Below are 24,015 nucleotides of genomic sequence, written 5' to 3' on the forward strand. Positions count from 1 at the left end.
TTAACTTTTGATGATTATTAAATTCGATTATCATTTTTTTTCTACTTTAATACAAATAACCGCATAAAACATCGGTGCTATTTTCACATTACAGTACTGAGATTGCTCAAAAACAAACAAACATGTTTTCCAATAAAAAATATATAAATAAAATATAAACAAAGTAAACTCTTCAATCATTCATGCATCAGTCTCTCTTTTTTTACACACATTTGGAGGCTCTATAATCACATGTAAAGACCTTTTGCAATTTAAACGAACTATTAATATTACTTCAACATTATAATAATATAAATACTGTAAAAAAATTTTTTTACTTTTAACATATATATATATATATATATATATATATATATATATATATATATATATATATATATATATATATATATATATATATAAAATGTCTTGTATATGAATGGTTAATTTCTTCCTGCAGTCTATAATACTTTGCGTTTCTAAAAAGAATACATACTGCTATTGGTAATGTGTGAAATATAATGAAATATCCCTGCATATCCCTGCACATTTACCAGTGGTAATACCTGCATATTTCAAATCAGCACCCAGTACCGTGTACGGGTGTTTATCTTCTGAAAAATAAGTTGAAAGCTGTGTATTATGTATACAGGTGAGAGTGAATTCCCCCGTCCTGTTCCACTTGACCTTGAGTTTTGTGTGCCGCAGGTTGCTGTAACCACCTGTTTTGCAGTATTCATAGGTCAGTGCCACACCTGCGTCCCAGCAGCAGACTCCAGCGCCGAAAAGGCCTCGTTCTAGGAGAGGAAGTGCTGCTCGGACACGTGATGTTTGTTACTGTCCGTTTTCCTTTGGCATCAGATTAGTTTGTGACCGATATTTTCCTGCGTTCATTTCCTTCTTGATGCGGCTGCTCTGTCTCCGGTCCGGTTAGAATACATTTCGTTCTTGACGTCTAGCAGAGGAAGAAGTATGAATCGGACTGATTGGCTGAAATTTGGTTTTCATTTCCCATGGATGCGGATGCTCGTCTCTGGAGAGCTTGTGGATGCGTGTATCAATTTTCATCGGTGCAGCTGATTAGTCTTTTTGTTTACCAGAATGCGTCTCCATTTTGAGATTATTAACGTAAAACTCTTCTTGTTTGTCATTCTGAAATCTGCCAACGGCCTTGTTGGTGGACTACAGTTTTTGTTTGCTTTGATTAATTTTATTTTAGAAATTGCAGTGCAGTAAATGCTGTCAAGCCCGTTCTGGTCCGTTGTTTAGCTCTGAATGCAGAACACATTATAAAAGCAGGTTTTGCCAAATGAACTGTATTGTTATTCTCATGCATTACCATTTCTAGAGGGCTTTTTTTTTACTTTGTGGCAAAGGATGCATAGAAACATTGCCTTGTTTTGTTTTGATTTTGTAATCAGGTTAAGCAGGTTTGTCCTTTACTGAATAACAATTACCATTTTGTGTTTGAACCGCTCTGAAGGACGGTATAGAAATTAGACCTATAACATATTAGTATATTCGATCAACTGTAGCACAATAAAATATAATTTATTATATATACGGTGTACTTACAAGTTGTTATTACGACATGGGGTGCGTTAGAGTCGAAAAAAGATTTAATTTTTCTACATAAAATATTGAATGAAGAATGTGCATCATTATGTTTTTGTTTTTATTTAAATATGAAGGTAAACTGAATTATTATATATTCTGATATTATTATAAAGTTTTAGAATATTTCGTATAGGTAGCTAACTTTAATTTTAGTTTTATTGTACATTACAAAAAAAATTCTTAATTTCAACAATTTTATAGACATTGCATATCTTTAGTCTTCGGCTGCGTCCATTGCATCTTTTCACAGACTTGAAACTTTTCCAGTTTCTAACTTATTTATAATTTTTTTGTTTTTATATGCTGTGGTATTAAAATAGCCGTTGGAGTAACTGGAGTGATGGAGGAATTAGTTTCTGTTGAACACTATACCCATCTTTACCCAACTCAGATGACCTCTGAAGTAAATGTAAAAGGGTCCGTGGATTATCAAGCTAATATTTCACCAAACTGGAAAAAAAACTGCTATATATTTCTCAGCTGAATCAGACACGCTTTGTCTTTGTCTGCCTGTCTTGTTTTTGGAGGATGAAGTCACTTACAGAATCTTTAAAAAGACTTGTTGAGCTTTAATCTGGCGAGGCCAGCATGACTTGGTGTGATAATCATTACCAAGTAGTTTCTTGCGGTATCTACGTCCACCGCAAATCTCTGGCGGTCACGTGACTGTAACAGTCACTCCGTTGTGCTTTTACGATAGAGTTAAAGGGCTTTATGCATCGCACAGATGAATCATTGTTTGATATGTGTGTGTCACACCCACAAGCTTGTGTAGGATACATGTCCTATAAAGACTCTTCATTCGCGTCCACTGTCCTTAATATACAGGTTCCTATGGCCATTGAAAGATTTCTAAATATCTGGCAATTTTAAGGTATTCCTAGTCCAAAAAAGTTATAAAATTTGATTCGAGCAATTATTTTCTTTCAAATGTTTAATTAGCTAAATTATTATATTTATTTGTTATATTTTTAAGTGTTTTTTTTTTTACATTTTGTATTAATTAGTTGGACTCACAAATAGTTAATTAGTAAAAATTGTCTGAAAAAATAATAATAATATTTTATAAATAAATAATAATAATATTTTTATAATATAAATAAAATTAAACTTTTTTATAATATAAAAAACTATAATTGTAAATACTAACCCTGTGTTTCTTTTGGCATTTTGATCAGGACGTTATTTGACCCAATCGCAAGCGTTTTCGTTTCGGTGATGTCTCAGTAAGGGAGTCCTGCGAGGTTTCAGTCACCTAATAAGCGGTTTTCGATGAAATTTGTTTTGGTAAGCTTAGTCAGACAGGCACTGATGTTTGTGTGCGAGACTGCGGCGGCTGGGCTGGGCTCCAGGGAGGCCGAACGGAGTCACACCGCTAGCGTTCACCTGACACCTTTCTGCTCGTCAGGAAATTCTGGAAGCTCTCGTTTCTGTTCGCTTCGTCAAGCGCTCTAGTGTTCGGATGTTTCGTCTAAAAGGCCTTTGTCACTCAAATGATGTTTGCATTGCCCTCGCGGGTAGGCGCTAGTTCTGCTGTGAGGGTTTGGCTAATCTTAATTGGTCGTTGTTTATGAGTCTACGGTTGTAAGACTGTAAGGCTCAGAGGAATGGTTTCTTGGAAAGGGCTGTGTCTCTCAGGTGGTGTTTCTTGAATTCTCTCGCTCCAGTTTATTGAGTTTACTCAAAGCGTGGGCCGTTTCGTGGATTTAACTCAGTTTGCTTGCAGCAGAAGCCCAAACTCTGAAAAAGAGGGGTTGTTTTTGGTTTTCGAACCATGTTTCAGATTTTTTTTCATACTATGACTCAGCACCTGTCTTCTGATGACTCAACAATAAGGATTGCAGTTACAGTTTCTAGTAAAAATTTCCAGTGACTCACAAAAAGTGATGACATGTATAAAAAAGACTTCTAATTCATATACCCTTTTATTAAAAACAATCATTTATTTATGATCTTCAACCCAATCTAAGCGATCTCTCAGAGATTATCACAAATAATTCTCACAATTTCAAAAACATCTGCTGTATTACATGGCTTTTTCCAGTTTAGAATACAAAAATGATTGCGAATGAGTAAAATTTTAGTTATTAAATAAAATGTTTTAAAATGTAATGTTATTAACCTGGACTTGCACTGCGTGTGAGGATGAATTTGCACTCGGATATTTTTGGATGCAAACATGAGTACAGATGTACTAATCATGTGTAATATAAAAATATAAAAGAAAAAATATAAAAAAAATATAAAATATAAATTTTATATATATATATATATATATATAATTTCTTTTAAATTTTTTTTTTTCAAATCATCTGATTTTTATCAGACATTTTTGATAACATTCAGATAATATTATGCATCCCTGTATCACACGTTTTGTCCCATTCATCAGACTATTTACATTAATTTGGATTCATGAAATCACTCGGCGATGCACATGTCAACGTATTGGCTCAGTAAGTCAAGTGACAATTGTTAGCTCCAAACTCTCTTACACTAGCCTCATGCAGAGCCTGCTGATTTTGTAGAGAGGAAGAGAGAGAGCTCGTCTGGGAGCCATATTTGAATAAATTGCCACTGGAACACAAATGACAAGTCTGATAAACATTGGCCGTGCAAATATAATGATAAAAAGACTGCATCATGAGTGATACCTTGGAGCTTCACTACGCTCTCTGACCTTCTGTCAGGCCTTTATCCGCCATACTAACATTTAGACAGCTGGGAATTAACAAACAAAAGCACTATTCATCTCACGGACACAATCAGAGCTCAGTAAACATTAGTAAGTTGCACATATTAATTAGCGTTGCATCTGCCGTTGTAAAACAGGCCAAGTAGAATGAGAGCAACGTTGGTGTTCTTGGTCAAATTTCATCCTGCCCAACTGGATTTTCAAGATCTTTCTCCAGATCTGGTGGTTTGATCCAATCGCAGTCCGGCTCCTCCATCTTGGGTGTTTATTGCGGGGCTGATGTCATTGTTCTGCGTGACTTCTGCTATCTGGCTCTGCCGGCTGCTTTAGGAGGGGCTGTTGTTCAGTTAGCTGCGCTCGCTATGGGAGGAGTGTAAAACTGGAGCGAGAACACAGCGTGAACCTTGTGAAAGGCAGGCAGATCCTGCAGATAATGCTACGGGCTGTTTTGTGACAAATGTGTCGAGGAAACTGAACCCATCCGTTATTAATTATGAATTGGAGGAGACAAAGGAAGTTGCTTTTGTCAGTCCATATGTAGTTTATAGTGAAACGCTTCACGAACAAACAGGTTACCTTTGAAAACCTAGTACAAAAGGACCCTTTCCAAAACACCATGTCCAAAAGATACTGTATTTACGTGCTCATTTTCTAACCTTAGTGTTAAACAGCTTGTTTTTGCAACTGTACCTTTAAGACTACTATTTGTAAATGTCTTAGTTTTTGATTGGCTGACATCTGTAGTGCAGTTCATTCAGTTGTTCGTCATTTGGGCACTGAGCACTAAATATGTATTCTTGGGTACATATTGGGTCGGGTCGGTGTTTCAGTTTATTAATTTTGACAATTTTGTCGTCATTTACTCTCTTTCATTCACATTCTTCCAAACCTGTATGACTTCTGTGGAACATAACATAACATATATTTTTAAAAAGTATTTTATTTACTTAGTTGGTGATCAATGGTCACGCTAATTTGTAGTTATTATTGTAAGATGATAGTTAAGCAATTTTAACCCTTTTAATAAATATCTAATAAATAGAATACATGAGAAGATTATATATATATATATATATATATATATATATATATATAATTATATATATATATATATATATATGCAAAAATAAATGCAAAATAAAAGTTTTTGTTTGCATAATTAATGTGTGTGTTGTGTGTATTTATTATATATATATATATATATATATATATATATATATATATATATATAGTGCTGTCAAACAATATATATATATATATATATATATATATATATATATATATATATATATATATATATTATTACACATACACTATATTTAGAAAATATTTATTATGTCTCTTTATATTAATCTAATATAATCCTAAATAAATATTTAATATATTTAAAAACACTTTTTTTTTGTTATGAAATATATACATAATGCATACACATAGCACACGCAAATAAATTATGTAAACAAAAACTTTTATTTTGGATGCGGTTAATTGCAATTAATAGTTTGACTAATTTATACTATATCATAAAAAGCGTGACTTGGATAGATTCACTAGATTTGTTTTCACATCATTCAGTTTTTACATTATTTGAGGATATAATTTCACAGGATGTGAAATGTATACCCATTGCTCTTTGTATTGTTGTACAATACATTCATGAATAAACAGGTAAATACATTTCTAAATAAATATACAGGTTTAATGTAAAATTAAAAGACATTTCATTAATGGAGGCAGCAACATGTGGTAGATAAAACAGAACAAGAAAGACTATTAATAATTGTTCATTGCGCAGAAAATTATTATATGAAGTATAGTGCACCAAACATTATGGTGCTTTTAAAATGTTTTTGTATGCCTTTGGATCCGTCCTGTCTGATTGAGACCTGATCCACAGAAAATGGCCGCATCAGACCCGATACTGATCCTTCGTATCGCATTGATGCGTACCTATACTAAAGGTCTAGTTAAAATATCCTGCAGCTCACTTCAGTGCGTTTCCTACTTCCTCACAAATACAGTTGTGCTTTCATCCAGCGTTTAATGATTTAGGTCATCTCGTGGAATATCAAAACCTGATTTGTTCCCAACATTCAAAGAGCGTACACAGGAGGAAACTGATAGTTTGGTCCATAATTCATGGAGGTCGAGCTCTAAAGCCCTTAATTCCACTGTGCACTTGCTCTTATGAATATTTAACATATTTCCTGTATAGCTGAACTCTATCATTTGTAGTAATAAGACCGTAACCAGGGTACAAATGGCTTCTTCTAATCATTGTCAGGTCAAAAAATGTGGTTGCTAACAAATTAGTTTGGAGTTGTCTGTGCTTTTTAAGTCTATAACATATCGGCCATCTTGGCAAGGGAGATGTGACCTCTTTTCTTAGTTCCTGTCAAAAATCTGGAAGCTGCATTTTTAACCATTTGTAATCGAAAAAAGTGTAGAATGAGGTAGTCCAGTGTATGAAGAATTGTTCGAGACGAGGTGTTTTACCTTGGTTACTGATCTGTGATGAAAAAAGCTACTTTTTACTACTATACTATAATAGTGAGTCTAAGATGCTCATACAGTTTTGAAGCGTTGGTTTAGAGGGACAGCAAGTAGGACCAATACCCTGTCACAATGAGACGCTTGATTTGACAAAAGTTCAGACAGTTTATGGATAAAAGTCGAGCTGAATTTAGGTGGTTTGCACAGAGTAAAGGGCCATTTAGATGCATTTTGAGAAGTCGCATCAACAGGCAGAAGTCTGCATGAGTTATTTCCTAAATTCAGTGGCTAAGCCACCTCCGTATCCTTTTGGTCGAGTGCTGTAAAACATCCCGTTGAGCCCATTTGGCTCGACTGCGGGAGTTATCCAAATCACTTTGTAGATCGTCACGTTTGAGCAAAAGTTTAAAATGGAGATAAAATCCAATTAGACCACACAGGAGTAGTTATTTCTATGCTGCTGTCCCTTTAAAACTAAATCAAAGACCTAATACCGACTTACTGACCGATTCGATGACTTCTTCTGGATGGTCTGCACTTGCATAAATGTTAAAATAAAAAAAATAATAATTAGCAGCATCCACACCACAACTGTAACAAAAAAGGCACAGTAAAACGATATCGTTGGAATCATTTTCAGAACAATTTTTTTCCAGCTGACGAACGAAACATCGTCAACCAATCAGAATTAATCGCGAACTTGAACATTTAAAACGATATTAGAATAAACAGACAATATCGTTGCGTGGATGCAAATATAGTCGTCGTTATAGTTATCGTGCTTGGTGTTAACGGGGCTCCCGTTTTTAAACGTATCCCCTATAAAGCACCGCAGCTACACACTGACCCATTTCCAGACAGAATGCTCAGATTAGCTAACAGCCAACCTAACCCACGCTGTCTCATAGACGAATGCCATTACTCAGCACATCTATTTCAGCGATATCCGTCAGGTGGCAGGCACGTTTCATAGCAGGCGTTCCAATAAATGATACTACACCTTTAAACTTCATCATCTAAAAAAAACCATCCTTTTGATTTTAAGCTGAATGCATGCCGCATCCTCAACAGGCTTTGTGCGGTTCACCCGTTCTTTTTTTTTTTTTTCAAATCGACAAGCAAAATCCAGTTTTCTGTGTTCCATCATCTTTAATGAGAGAGCTCCGCTGAGGTGTGCTTGTATTTTGGCTAATGAGAGCGGGGCGATTAGGCCGCTTCTCCTGCTGGTGGAGTGAGACTCACACTGGGTGTAGCTGGAGCCTGTCTCTCCCGCTCTCTTTCCACTCTCCCTGCTCCGCTCTGCGGTTTTGCATGCATAATGGATGAAATGATACACAATCTGCTCAGCCTCCTCTATCATTTAAAGGCCATGAATAATGGACCTCAGCCCACCTGCCTGTTTGCACTGGAAAAAAAGTGAGAAACAATGCCATAAGTCTTCCGAAGCGCTCGTGGCACGTTGCTTCCTGCCGTGTGGATATTTATTCTTGTTCGCAAAACAGCCCACCGTGCATTCGTGTATTTACAAGACATCTTTTTTTTTTCCCCCCCTTCACTTAATTTGATTTTCTAAAGATGAACAAATTGGATTTATAGTTAAAAAAAAAAAAAATTGTTGATATCGTGACCTGTATACGGATATCAGCATTAGTATGTATTAATGAAATGGTTCATGCAGAAACGAAACAAGGTTATTTCCAAGTAAAGTATGTCGAGGTTATACGATGCAATTTGTACGCGGTGAGAGAGTTAAGAAATAAAAAAACTAAAAACTAAATGGTATATGGAGTACATAAAGTATATGCAAAAGCAGCAGCAAATATGAATGAGTAAATAAAACACTAAAGTTTGGAATAATTAATATTTTAATTAAAGTTCGCCACTGTTCAGCATGTCAGCATATTAGAACCATTTCTGAAGGATCATGTGACACTGAAGACTGGAGCAATTATTATGTTGAAAATTTAGCTTTTGAAATCAGAAAAAAAAAACATTTTAAAGGGTATTCAAACAGCAAATAAATTGTAAAATGTAAATTTTAATTTTAATAATATTTTACAATATTGCTGTTTGTCTATTTTTTTGATCAAATAAATGCATAAGAAACTACCTTTTCAAACATTAAAAATCTTAATTATTCCAAACTTTTTACCCTCAGTGAATGAATACATATTTACCGGCCATCTTTTTCTATTTAAATGAGAGTGTGTGTGTGTGTGTGTGTGTGTGTGTGTGTGTGTGTGTGTGTGTGTGTGTGTGTGTGTGTGTGTGTGTGTGTGTGCGCGCGCGCGTGTGCATGTAGGTGTTGGGCTTTGCTGGCAGAGTGGGTGTAAGTGGAGAGGGGGCCATGCATGCATGCATGCGAGGTTAGGCTGGCACACGGCTCTCTGTGGCCTGTTTTCATTCGCCCTTCTCCCCCTCCAGGCTTTGGCCGTTGTTGTACATCCACGTGCTCCATGCAGCCAGACGGTGCCGTCTTCATAGGCCACACTTTACAGCTCTGGCTTACTTTTGCATATGGCACGATGCATTAAAATGAACTATTGTAGTATGGTGCAAGGTGACTGTCAAATGTGTGTGTGTGTGTGTGTGTTAATAGTGTTTCAACACACGTTATAGTTCGAGTGTGTGAGAATGGCTTGTTTCTTTGACTGTGAATCGAACCATTAGGAATGAACACACAGAGACGAGCTGCGTCTCTCTCCGTGTATGGGCCTTTTTTTATCGTGTGTGTGTTTTTGAAGCATGGTCTGTCTTTCCCCTTGGGCTCTGCCGCGTTGTGCATTAGGTGGGCAGGTGATTTCTGGGAAAAGGGCGGCCGGATTCACAGTTGACTGCACCGGCTTTGATCAGGACCAGATGTAGAGCAGGATCTCCTGGAGATGCAGGCTTACTCATTAAGACAGACTGTGATTGGACTCCTCTTGAACCCGCAGACACGCTTTCAACCCACCCACAGCATGTGGGATGCCATCAAAGCTCCCCATGTGGAAAAAGACACATCACTGGCATTTCATCATGTGTTTTTAAACTGTCCCAAAAGTTTAAGACATACCGGACACAAGTAAATTAATGCAAATGTATACTGTTTAAACATTGTTGTCTATAGCCATATTTGTGGATTACTGCTTTTTTGCATGACGTTTTGTTACGATAACATGTAAGACTCGGCTAAGAAATGTTGTAAATAATTATTTCAGCAAAAAATAAGTCTTGTCATCATAGCCTACTCTCACACTTCCTACTTTGAACGATCTTAGTAACCAGAAAGTACTGTTAACTACTGACTTATGTTGTGTGGCTAATCAAAACATTTTTTTAATCAAAATTGCATTCGCTATAGCTAGCTAACTAAATGACACACAGCGCAGACTTTAGTAGGTATCTCTATCGCCCCCTTCAGTACCGGAGTCAAGAACGCCACTCATGTGCATCGGGCAGCGCTTTCACAGCGTTTTGGCGGTGCGTTTGTTTCTGTTTTCACATAACTTTGGCAAGAGAACGTTTTTGATTGAAAGCCAGCCTCATTTTTTTTGTGCCGTTATTAAAAATGTGCCTTTTCCGTCATCCGCGCTGCTTGTTAGATCTGCGAATGTATTCCAGCACGCGGGCTAAAGTCGCCCAGCTCTCAGTTGACGGTTTGCTCTCAGAGGGCGTTTATAATGCGCCGCAGTGTTATTAAATGCACCCTGATTTGGCTGCGAGATACGGCAGTGGCCATTCATTTGCAAAGGCCTCGCAGCCTCTTAGGAACCGCGGGCCTTCAAAAGATGCCACCATGTTTTAATATTCATTGCTACAAGGGGCCAGATAGCGTCTTGGTTTGTTTGTGTGTGTGTTTGTGTGTGTGTTCTGATATGAATGCAAAGAGGTTCCTCCTAAACATCTGCCCCCTTACTCATGAATAATTTGATCAGTTTTATCACCCCCTGAAAATTGAGCTTGAACGACAGTGTCCTCTCATCCGCCCATATTCACTTTCTCTTTCTTTCTTTCTTTATAGGGATTTCCTTCCCAGAGGCTCTGGCATCGTCACCCGCAGGCCTCTCATTCTGCAGCTAGTTAACAACAAAGCTGGTGAGTGTGTTGATGAGCACAGAACAACTGAACAAAACCTTCTCGGGGTATTTTAGTATGTATGCAGACGGCTGAAACCACATACTAACACGAGCTAAAGAGGTGTGATGTTTATACATGGCGTCAAAAAATATATCACATCAAATGACACACTGATTGCCCTTTTCGAATAATACAATATAGGTATTTTTTTCTTTAGTTGTTTTGATTTTTGATTTTATTAAATTGTCATTTTGCGGCACAAAGTTATACCACAGCTATAATAACGTCATTCTGTTTTCGTACATGAAGTTCCCCTATGAAAATTCCCCTTCTAACATTTACATCTCTCAGCCACTTTAAAGCAATTATCATTTGTATTGTTTTCAGCATGAGGCACTGTAATGTAGCGGGAACGAGGAAGTGCAGATGGAGAATTAATTCAGACAGAAAGGCATTACCGAACAAATGAATGCAATTGACCATAAAGTTGAACATAACAGAGCTGAACCGATGCTGTTCGCTTGTATGTGCGCGTTATCAGTGGATCATTCACATCAGTGGGAATTGAAAAGCAGTTTTTATTCCAGGCCAGTTCCATTTTTGAAATTAAGTTTTCTTCGTGTTAATACAGAAAAGTGAAAAACAAAGTCTTCATTTCTAATTTTAGAATTCAGTTTATTTTTATGTTGACATGAAAATACAAGTAAATAAAAATTTTGGGGGTTTTTGTATTGAAAATGTTTGTAGAGCAGTGTTATTTTAGTTTGATTTTTATTTTTATTTTTTAGTGTCATTTTATTTTTATTAATAGTGTAAAACATATTTTTAGAGTTTTTATTTATATTTACTTTTAAATTTATATTAAAATATTAGTAATTTAGTGTTGTTGTTTTTTTATGTCAATATATTAATATACTTTTAATTTCAGCTGTAGTTTAAATTGCTACATAACATTTAACTAAAATAATTTAGTAATAATTTAGAAAAAGGGTTTTCAGATTACATTTATTTTAATTCAAGTAACTAGTGTCTCTCAGTGTTTTAGCCTTTAGATGCTAATGTTGCTGTATGGTTTTCAAGTTTTTCTCTTTTCTTTCTTTCTTTTTTTTTGCCTTGATGCTGAAATCTCATCGCTCTAAACCGCACGCTCCATCGCTCTGTTTGTAGAATATGCGGAGTTCTTGCACTGCAAAGGGAGGAAGTTCGTGGACTTTGATGAAGTCCGGCAGGAAATTGAAGCAGAGACGGACAGGATTACGGGGTCCAATAAGGGCATCTCTCCTATTCCCATCAACCTAAGGGTTTACTCCCCGCACGGTAATGCAGCACAAGACATCCCTAAGACCACAGCTTTCCTCAGGCCACACTCGGCGGCCATTGCTGAAATGTCACTCATCTCTTTCCCTGTTCAACAGTGTTGAATCTGACTCTCATCGATTTGCCGGGAATGACTAAGGTTGCCGTGGGCGACCAGCCGGTAGACATCGAGCACCAGATTCGAGACATGATTATGCAGTTCATCACTAGGGAAAGCTGCCTGATCCTCGCCGTCACTCCGGCCAACACCGACTTGGCCAACTCCGACGCTCTCAAAGTGGCTAAGGAAGTGGACCCTCAAGGTGAGGATTGCCGGGAGGCTCGTATAAAATAACAAAAGTTCACATAATCAGGGAAAACCTGGAAAACATCAAGGATAGCAAACCACAGTGATGTCAAATTCATTAGCCAATTGTTCTTTTGAGCTGTTTTCATTGAATCACAAATGCCCTTAATGATTCATTACCGAATCAACCTGACTTGAATTCTGGTCCAGTGATAATACATTTTATGGTAATTCATTGGTCAACAGAGTTGGAGCTCTGTGGATTGAACAAACCCTGATGATGTTGTTAATGCATGCAATGCTTTTGTTTGTTTCGACAGGTTTGCGTACCATCGGTGTGATTACTAAACTGGATCTAATGGACGAGGGTACAGACGCCCGGGATATCCTGGAAAATAAACTCTTACCACTGCGTAGAGGTGAGCAGCGTGTACTAAACACTGTCACATTGCAGCAGTGTAATTTATGGGCAATTTAGCATTATTTCATGTCATATAAAAAAAAAAAATAATGCTGACCAAGGATCATAAATGCAGTACCTAGGATACAAAGCTGAGTTTTTAGCAGTCATTCCTTCAGTCTTCAGTCTGACATGATCCTTCAGAAATCGTATCTTTGATGAATAGAAAGTTAAAAACATCGTTAGAATATCATTAATATGAAAAAGAAATCTTTATAACTGTTGCTTCTGGTCAATTTAATGCATCCTTGCTGAACAAAAGTATTCATTTCTTTCCATTGAACAGCAGTGCATCTGACATATTTTGAAATTCAGCTAATATAATATAATAACAATGATCAATGATAAAGCTCAGGATCAATGATAACATACATTAAATACATAAACGCATACCTCGACTATACATATACGTCCTATCAATTATCTATGCGGAATGCAGATGCATAGATACCAGACCGCTCTACAGGATGTGCCGTTCAAAAAAGGAGAAGGAAATGCTTCTAATATATTTGTTTTGACTTACGCTATAGCATTTGACAGTTTGTTCTTTCTTGTCCTGACTTGTTTTGGACATGTCCTGTCCTATATTTTTACATGCCTCGCTGTTTGTTATTCTCACATGTAAATAACATTAAGCCCAGCGATACTAGCGCAGTATAAACGATATTGCAAAATTCAGTGTGACACAATTCTATCATAGCAAGCTATACATTGTCAAATTTGTCCAGCCCGGCGTTTATTGCCGCTTTCCCTGTCTCAGGTTACATTGGCGTAGTGAACCGAAGTCAGAAAGACATAGATGGCAGGAAGGACATTCGTGCTGCACTGGCAGCAGAAAGGAAGTTCTTCTTGTCCCACCCCAGTTACAGACACATGGCTGAACGAATGGGAACACCACACTTGCAGAAGGCCCTCAACCAGGTAGGAACAGATCACTCCCGCTTATACCTCGGTGACGGATTTGCATAAATAACTGAACATTTTGCGTACACCTGAAAATCACTTCGTTTAGTCGGCGTCATCGGTTTTGTGCCTCTCCGTATATCACTTCTTCTTCCTTTTATTTTTAGCAATTGACCAACCACATCCGGGACACGCTACCCGGCCTGCGCAGCAAACTCCAGTCTCAGCTTCTCTCTCTTGAAAAAGAGGTGGAAGAATACAAGAACTTCCGCCCGGATGACCCTACGCGAAAAACCAAGGCCTTGCTACAGTGAGTGTTTCCTGGCGTATTTAACTCAAGCAACTCTTGGGCTGTAAACCGTAGGGCAGACGTTAAGACATTCCGACCGCCTCTTTCAGGATGGTCCAGCAGTTTGGTGTGGACTTCGAGAAGTGCATCGAGGGGTCCGGAGACCAGGTGGACACGGCCGAGCTGTCCGGAGGTGCTAGGATTAACCGAATTTTCCACGAGCGCTTCCCCTTCGAGCTGGTCAAGGTAAATGCTTCGTTTCAACAGAACGCTTAGTTTTGTCTGTTTTCGAGCTGATAAGGTTGGTCTGAATGTCTGGAAATACTACTTTGATCTTTGGATAACACGTCCCGACAAGTTACCGGGAAACCCGGGAATATGCCAGACAGGTGCAGTGAAGTCTCTCTTTCTCTTTCAGATTGTGTTCGATGAGAAGGAGCTCCGGCGAGAGATCAGTCATGCCATTAAGAACGTCCATGGTGTCAGGCAAGTGGTGTCCCGTTGACGGCAAGAGCGTGTGTCAACCCTGCAGGCCATATGGTGGCATGAAACCACAGCACTTCTTATGTCCTCTTTTCACAGACTATCTCACTTTTTCACTCAAGTCACAAACTTTCTCTCTCTCTCTCTTTCTCTCTCTCTCTCTCTATCTCGTGTGTTATAGTAAGGCCATGCTTTCACAGCACATTTGTTTTATTTTAAACATAATTAAAATTACGTACATACTGCGCGTTTCAGATGTATATATCAATAATAGTGGCTTTTTTAAAGTATTTTCTGCATGTCACCACCGTTTTCACAATAGCTTATTTTCCGGCGAATAAGCCACATTCAGAAATTATGTAATTAAAAAAAATACATTAGTGCCCTATACTGTGGTGACATTCATGCTAAACAACATTTGCTATTAAATACAAACCTAAGTAAATGTATTTAAAGTGAAACTGAAATGACTAGTGCATAGGGAAATTTGCTTTATAAATAAACCTGAGCGCATCTACATTTGACACAAATTCAAATCCATGTTTTTCTTGTTTGATGGTAAGTGCGTTATATAAGACGTGTTGCAATATAGGTCAAATGGAAAAAAAAAAACTTATGTAAGACTTACATTCTGGAAAATAAAAATATCTCATTATGGAAAATATAAACACTTATTTTATTATTTTTTTTTCCACATTCTGAGGCACTATACTGTATAACTAGAGATGCACAGAATATAATAACAAAATGCAGAAGGTATATTGGTGCACCTCCAATTGTTTGTGCTCATATTTCAAAAAATATTTAAATATTGTTAATATCGTTCAATTTTGTTTTCTCGTTGTTTTCTCGTTATTTGCAGCACATTGTTGTTCATGGTGTCATAACGTCATAAATGCCCATACTACAAGATTGTGCTAAAAACTTTCTAGTGTTAAAAAGTTCTAGTGTAGATTGAGGCTGAAAAATAGTCCAAGACAAACAGAGTCCACATGCTCCATGACGGGACCAAAACTGTGGAAATTTGTTCTTGAACTTGGTTTCTGTGGGTGTGTTTACACCTGGCCACTCCATGTGTTTTCTCTGATCAATGTGTTTTGTTAAACTATGGGGCCATTGAATGCTTAAATCTGATTTCAAAAGTTACCAGAGCTCATGTCAACGAAATCAACAGATATGCTCTGCATTTTAGTCCCAGGTGACCTTCTGAACTGGTTTGAGTGATCCGATTAAAATCAATCTCAAAAGAGTTTTAGAGTGCGTTTACCCCTGATCTTTTCACAGTTGGATAGCTATCCGATCAGAGAAAACACATGAACTGACAGGCGTAAACGGTCAATGGGACCAAAAGCATGAAAATATGGTCTTAAAAACCGATTTGAGGACTAAGACTCAAGGACCAAAACCAAGAAGAACTCAGACTCGAGGGTCAAGACAATGAAAATGTGATCTTTAAATCAGAATCAAGGAACAGGAGAGAAAAAAAGAGACCTTAAACTCTGACTCAAGGACCAAGACCTTGAAAATATGATCTTGAAACGTGACCATGAGAACGTAGTTTGGAAAATGTGGACTCTGTCATGTCCAACTCGACGATCTTCTGCTCTTGGTTTTGTCCCAGATGTTAGTATGTGTCTACAACCGAAACAAGCACCGCTAAAGCTGAGATTTGTCTCTTGTGAGACACTTAAGTAATCGTCTGCGACCGCGAAAACTGCTATGAGGGCATGGCCTAAAGTGATTTTGAGAAACCTTGTCTCTAAAATGTTTAATGGACTTCTTTTTCCCCACAGCGAGACAAGCTCATCTGTGTTTATTATTTAGAACTTTTTTTTTTTTTTTTTTAGTCTTTGTGAGCTAAACTTTATCCTCTTCTTTCCCCCCAATTCACCTCCAAGTATCCTAATTTCACACGGTTTCACTTCTGTTTTGATGTCGTTGTCACAAATATGTGTCTTTGAGTTTTTTTTTTTTTCTCATTTCTCCTCACTGTTCGTCTCTGTCCTCTTACGTCCTGCTGTCTTTGTCTGTCCTGTGCGTTCTCAGAACTGGGCTGTTCACTCCAGATCTGGCGTTTGAAGCCATCGTGAAAAAGCAGATCATTAAGCTGAAAGAGCCCTGTCTGAAATGTATCGATCTGGTTATTCAAGAGCTCATCAACACAGTCAGGCAGTGCACCAACAAGGTACTGCAGTACCCCAGCCTGGCCACAGGGGGTGGCTTCTTGTGAGGGGGTCACACTACACCTGAGACAAACAGAGCGGGAGTCGGAGGTTGAGCGTGTTTGCGTGGCGGTGTGACCCCTCGACCCCACCCTCGGGTGCCGTGTGCGCTGGCTCTGCTGTCGTGTGTTGGGGTGTTGTGACGGTCTTGTGATAAGGAGATGAGCGGAGAATGTCACTCTCTGGTCATCTGTGGTCTAAAAGGGACGAGCCAGGGGTCCTGCAACATCCTGAGCACTTCTGTAGCCGTCGGGTTCAAATTTAAATTTAAGGGCTTTTCGAGGCCAGTTCACACCATGTCTGTATTTAGCATGACGGGACAGATTAGAGCTGGCAGGAAGTGAAGTGGGAGAGAGATGAAGGGGGCGGGATCGGGAAAGGTCCTCGAGTTAGGAATTGATCTCGCAATGGCACTGTCACGTACTTTTTGTTAATTTGAGACAGTAAGCGATTGCATTTTTAATCTTAAAAAAAGAAGTATGCATGACTGTAGCATACTCCTAAAAGAAAGTACTTTTTAAAGTAGATAAAAACTGAATGTAATGTTTTCAGATACTTAACTATATTTGCATTTGAATGGAAATGTATTATGGTTTTTATATATATATATATATATATATATATATATATATATATATATATATATATGTATATATATGTATATATATATATATATATATATATATATATATATATATATATATATATATATATATATATATATATATATATATATATATATATATATATATATATTTATGTATATAATACTATATATATATATATATATATAAGTGATTGATTTATTTATTAAATGTGTTTAACCTTTGAAGTAGAATATACATATGTATATGTAATATAATTACTTGAATAAGAGTACTTTCGCCAATTTAAATGAACAAATGCTTGGTTTGGAGGTCTCTTTAATATTCAAGAGTCATTTGGGAGATCTATTTTTGCGTCTGCATAGTTGTCGCTTTTTTTCCAAGCCTAACTTAAGGCAGATACCGGAAAAAAGTGCAGCAATTCAATCTCTCTATTATACATATCCATATTACAATGATTTTTTTGATCATATTTAATGAATGTAAAAATATTTATACTGTGTACTTGCGTTAAACTTGGTGTGAATACATTTGGTGTGTAAAAATGCAAATATCGCAGACTTGTTATTGCGGTGCAAAAAAAAAAAAAAAAAAACATAATTCATGGATGTGAAAACCTGCGGCTCCCCCTTTTGGACCTAGTTTGTATCTGTTCATAGAGAAGCAATGATTAATCGACTAAAAGTTTCCTCTCTTTTTTTATTCTTCCCCTTCTTTCTCTTCTTCTGCCTTTTTTAACACCTCAACACTTCTCCCCGGCCCCCCGGCATCACCCTGACCCCTCAGAACGGGGTTGTTCACCCCTGATCTGGCCTTTGAGACTATAGTGAAAAAACAGATCCGCAAACTGAAAGAGCCGAGCCTGAAATGCGTGGACCTGGTGGTGTCCGAACTCACCACCCTCGTCAGGAAAAGTGCCAACAAGGTAACCAGGAGCGTCTCGAGGAGAAAAGGCGGAGTCAGAAAAACTCCCCCGATCCTCCCATTTCCACGCGCTGCCCTCCACCCAGCTTTCCACCTTTATCAATCAGCCACGCCCCCTCTCCGCCACACCCACAGTGTGTGTCTGGAATGTGTCCGTGTGACTCGTCCGAAGTTCTGTCTCATAATGAGTCTTGCATTTTCATACCCCGTGCCAATCCCATAAAAACTATCCAAATTGTTTGGAAAAATTGGGTTTTTCCGAGCTGAGTCGGCTTTAGAGCCTCGGTGTTTGTCAGTGGCCCGTCTCCTCCTTTCATCCTTTCATCCTTTGTTGCTTGAGTAGAGCATCAGTGAGCCTGAACTATTGACTGTAGAAGCAAAAGACGTACAGAAACACGTTTTGCCTCCTTTCCCAGACACAAAAGGCTGCTGCTGTTGTCCTAGCAACAAAAAACCGTGACCTGCCACCTTGTGGTCATAGGTGGTACTGCGGTTCAATACTCGATTCTGTTCTCCCTCTCGAATGCCACCCTCTTTTTTTTTTTATTTTCCCAATTCTTTCCTTCCTTAAAGCACTGTTTCACTCTCAGTTTTAGAGGAGTATTGGTGGGAATATAGTCTCAAAATAAAGCAAATATTTCCTGCATTTCACACGAAATTATCGTCACTTCAGATTTGTTTTAATAAATAGAGTTTACCCATTTTTTGCTCTAAATCGAATCTTTCCCAAACCAAACAAAATATTAAAAAGTACTTTTTAGTACATTTAAGCAAGCACCAAATTATTGGGTTACCAAATTACAAAAAAAAAAAAATTCTTGCAAATAAATTAATTTTTACAAATTAAAATACTAAACAGAGTTTACATAATGTTTATTATAAAACATTGTATTTTATTTAAGAAAATGTCTGACCATTTACTGAGGTGTTCAGTGTATAAACACCTAAACTGATTTATTGTCCATTGGGTGTTATTTGGTCTCTTCAACTACCAAATTATCAAAACAAAAAAAGATTAACTGTTAGATACAGCTGTTAATTATTGTATTGATATTGTAGTGATGCTATTGAAACGCAGTTCTTGGCTTATTTGACATCCGATAGGTCCAAAAATAATGACTTTGCATAAGTTCTAAGTTTGTTGTTAATTCACGACGAGTTTTCAGAAGAGTCTAAAGGTATTATTTAAACATAGCGTCTTTTTTAATAACATTTAACTGATCAAAATATCATAATTATTTGGCTGTTCTCGATTCCCAACCCTACCATCCATTAAATTTGGTTTACTGCACTTTATTTCATTTATTGAGTCACCATCCATTCTCGGCTGGGAGTGAATGCTGTCTTACCTGCAAATCTTGCTAAAATACTCATATCTGTGTGCGCGCGCATGCCTGCTCTCTATTGCATTAGTTCCTCTTGTGCATGTGCATGGTGGCTTAGCGAAAGCTAGTCCTCACATCGACCCATGTGAAAAGGTCTGATCGTGGTTAGCTTCTATCGCTTTCACATCGAGTGCGTATGCGTGTTCACACGTGTGTGTGTGTGTGTGTGTGTGTGGCTAAGTGTACATGCTGTAGCCTGCATCTGTCTGGTGTTTTTCCCCCACAGCTAGGCTCTTACCCCAGACTGCGAGAAGAGACCGAGAGGATTGTCACTACTTACGTCAGAGAGAGAGAAGGCAAGACCAAGGACCAGGTGGGAGAGAAGATCTGCTTTGACCACTTTGTTTTTTTGGGGTTTTTTTCATAAAGTTAATATGCACTTCTGTTGTGTGTTTTTTTTTTTTTTTTTTTTTTAACCAGGTCCTTTTGCTGATTGACGTTGAGCTGTCATACATTAACACCAACCACGAGGACTTCATTGGATTTGCAAAGTACGTGTAGCGTCCAACGCAGCACATTCTGGGTTTAATTTCTCACCCTAAAGCTTGACCCCCTAACCTTAGCTTCTTGTGTATGTAGACTTTTGACTCTCTGCAAAACTGGTCTGCAGTGCAGTTCATTCTGACTCATTTAAAAATGAAATGGCATGCAGCCATCAAAAGGTTCACAATTACGGTCAGGTTTGGATCAAACATTTTATTTTTTATTTTGCTTGGTTCAAATGTATTTATTTTTGGCTCAGAAGTGACTATAATAATCAAGATTTTTTTGCCATTGAAAACATGCATCAAAAAATACTAGGCAGCAAAAACTTAATAATAAAACTTAATAAAGTGGCAAATCAGCATATTACAATTATTTCTGAAGGATCGTGTGACATTAACGGCTGGAGTGATGATTTGAATCAAATGAATAAATACATAATGTATTAAATATATAAAAATAAAAAAGCTATTTTAAATTGTAGTTAAACATTACAAATCCCGCTTTGCCATTTGCAATAAAAAACATTTCTGACATCCCAATCCTTTTTTATCATCTCTGCAATGTTCTTGGGGCATCAACAGTTGTGTATGGATATCGTAGGTGCTTTCAAGATGTTTAAATCCTGTTAAAGAATCTCTGGAAGTCACGTTTGGGCTGTGTCTCCTGTCAGTGTAGTGGACTAAAAAGATCAGATCAGGTCCCTATGCCTGTGCATTATGGCTGATGCATTAGACAAAAAGTAAATGCACTAAAATGATTAGTGCATGTCTTTGATCTCTCAGTGTACGACTAAAGACTTGCTGCATGTGAAATATATGCATGCTCGGTTGGTTGCTGTAGAGCATTTAAGAGTTGAGACAAAGTCGCCTACAGCATCAAGCCTGTCTGCCCCTGCTCGCCCTGCGTGTGTCCCTATGCGCATGCCGTGAGTTCATCAGGGCACCTCTTTTAACGGTTCTCATGCCGTCACTTTCAGTCTTGACTTCAGACGGATGGATGACGGTACCATACCAGGGTACGGCAACAACAGGTGCGCTAGCGCCCCCTTAATCACCCAGTCATCTTAGATAGAAGTTACTCAGACCACCTATTTTGTTTCCTCCTGCCCCATTCCTCCTTCCTGTCTCAAAGCAGGACTACTCCCAACCAGAGTTTCAAGGAGGCTCACACAAATCATCATTTTGCTGTTGTGCTATTCTAACAATACAGACGATGGCGTGAAATCAGTGCATGATCAGTGTTTCCTGTCTGTCTTCCCCACCTGTAGCGCCCAGCAAAGGAATATCGTCAACAAGAAGAGGGCCATTCCCAACCAGGTACACTTTACTCTGCTTTCACATGCTCTTCAATCCAAGCTGACACACCATCACACCCCCACTACTGAAATTAAAAGCGAAAAGGCCTAACATCGAACCCTGAGGGACGCCTTAGACCCCCCTGTCATTTTAATCTACCCCATAATTAAAACTGAACAGTGTGTTTCCTCAAGGTCTCTATCACTTATAAATGTTACCAACTACACCCTTTTGCACAGTGTCCTTACCAGGTATGATATAATGGGATGAGCAATAAAAAGCTTTTGCCTTTATCAACCACAAAACGTATTTTGCATCCCCACCAAGACTATTCTTTATAACTACATATAAAAAGTTGTTTCGCTTGCGGTGCTAATCCTGGATTAACGATAATTTTCAAGATTTGGATAATTAATAATAATTTTTGTTCTGCTACACGGATGACTTAACTGACGTCATGACCGAACAGCTCTATGTTCTACAGAATTCTGTCTCTTCACGCCTGGTTAGGACACCGTGTTAGTGTTCACGCGGACCGTTTCATTTGAACGAACGTTGCTCGCCGCTAAAGAGTATTTTTCGAACCCAGTTAGAAAAAGAAGAGCATGAAATAGGCTTATCGTGTATGAAGGTTTCAGTGGAAATGACATAAGCAACTCGAAAATACGCTTTTGTTATTAGACAGGGGCATTCCCTTTCATTTCCTCCCTCTTTTGAGAAACTCTGCTTTCACTAGCATCACAGCGGTACTAGCTGCTAGTAACACTGACGCATGACAAAATGAGTAATCAATGCATTGTTTTTTTTTTTGTTTTTTTTTGTTTCAGTCTTGCCCTAATTTAATGCAAACTTCCTTTTTTCTGATGGAAGTTTAATTCACAATGTGCATGGATCCAGCCGTGACAATGACACAACCTTGTAGATAATTCTGATTTGTGGTACTGTCAGTTAATCTAATTGCATGTAACTTTGTTCTGTTGCTCTCTCTCCCTCTCTCTGTCTCTCTCTCTCTCTCTTTCTCTCTCTCTCTCGGTCTGCTTCCAACTTTCTTTTTTTTTTTTCCCTCACTGTGACCGTTCTGTTCTTTGACTCACTCCATCACACCCTTTGTCCCCTTCAAACCTTTGAAAAACGTGTCTTTCTTAACCATCCTCCTGCACTGTCTTCCCTTTCTTGCTTTGCTTGTTTTTCGTGTCTCTGTTTTATTTCCTCTCCCCAAAACTTGCCCCGGCCCCCCCCCCTCGTCCCTTCTTATCACTGCAGGGTGAAATACTGGTAAGTACGAACAAGCTACAAGCCGCTCCCAGTTAGAGGTCACCAGCGCTCATCCAGTCAGGAGAACTGAGGCCGTAACAGGTCAACTAACTCATAATTACCGGTGCGGGTGGGATGTCTTGAGTCTAAACTTGCCGGCAAGACATATAAAGCTCACGGTTTTTCTTTCGCTCTGCAGCTAGGTGGCCTGAGAGAAGGCGAAGCCGATAAGGTATAGTCTGGTGGAAAAACCGAAATGGTGGAAGCAGGGATACGAATTTTAATCAAAGCTAGGTTACACGACAAATCCACCATAAAAAAGGCCCACTGTAATTAGTGGCATCACCTAACATTTGGTAATTACAGTAATTAATCAGAGAGAGCATTACTAACCATCACTTTGAAAAAAATGTCACAGTGCACCATTAATTTCATACATCAGTTTTTGCATGAAAGAACTTTTTTTTTTTTTTTTTGGAGTCAAATGGAGGCCTCGGTTGTCCTGCTGCTGGATGCGAGTCCTGGCGGCTCAGGCTGGGTGAGCAGAGTTTGCCTTGTAGAGCCTCTACATCACCGTGGGGATATGGTGGGTGGGTGGGGTTAAGAAAATATCCAATCATAATAGAGAGCAAAACTCAAATCCAGCATAACATATAGAGTGTGTTTGGGTTTTCTTTACGTGTATGTGGTGTGCATTTTAAATACATTTTAGATTTTTTTTTTTTCTTATGCATTTTCCATGAAGAGCTAATCATAATAATTTTGTCCACTAAAATATGATTATTTCTTTATACTAACAAAACGTCTGAGGCAGGACTGGGCTATATGACTCAATGTTTAAGCATTTTTAACTGTATTTAAAAAAGTAAACCAATAATCGTATTTTTTTAAATGTTCACTGTTTTTCACTAAATGAAGAGTAGCTAATTTAAGAATTTGTACAAATTACATTTTATTTGTTTTAATAATTGTAAAATTAGCATTTCTTTTTGTAAATCATTGAATTGTAGTTTTAAGTCCATTAAATGAATTGGGTGAAAATTTTATTTGAATTTAATTGAAACTAAATCACAAAACTAAATGATCAAAATATCGCCCAGCCCTACCATAACAGTTAGTTGGTATTTAGCTGAATTTTCATTAATATTATTTGTTTTTGCTTTTCCTCTTGGTGTGCCATTAACGGCCAGAATGTGGCAGTATCGGGTTCCTTTTGCTAATCAATTGACTCTAATTTAATAAATTAACTGCTCAACCTTAGAG

General features: G+C 37.9%; 1 protein-coding gene across 1 annotated transcript in view; it reads left to right on the top strand.

Moving 5' to 3' along the window:
• The window catches only part of dnm2a (dynamin 2a), a 36,439-nt gene that overhangs the window by 1,446 nt on the left and 10,978 nt on the right, over positions 1–24,015 (top strand). Inside the window, 13 exon segments of the mRNA XM_043234964.1 lie at positions 10,788–10,861; positions 12,011–12,160; positions 12,259–12,462; positions 12,767–12,865; positions 13,667–13,827; positions 13,977–14,119; positions 14,209–14,344; positions 14,517–14,584; positions 16,628–16,766; positions 19,944–20,030; positions 20,138–20,208; positions 21,471–21,519; positions 22,762–22,773. Of these exon segments, the coding sequence (XP_043090899.1) occupies positions 10,788–10,861; positions 12,011–12,160; positions 12,259–12,462; positions 12,767–12,865; positions 13,667–13,827; positions 13,977–14,119; positions 14,209–14,344; positions 14,517–14,584; positions 16,628–16,766; positions 19,944–20,030; positions 20,138–20,208; positions 21,471–21,519; positions 22,762–22,773 (1,393 nt within the window).

Source organism: Puntigrus tetrazona, chromosome 3, assembly GCF_018831695.1.
Source record: "Puntigrus tetrazona isolate hp1 chromosome 3, ASM1883169v1, whole genome shotgun sequence".
Lineage (NCBI taxonomy): Eukaryota > Metazoa > Chordata > Actinopteri > Cypriniformes > Cyprinidae > Puntigrus > Puntigrus tetrazona.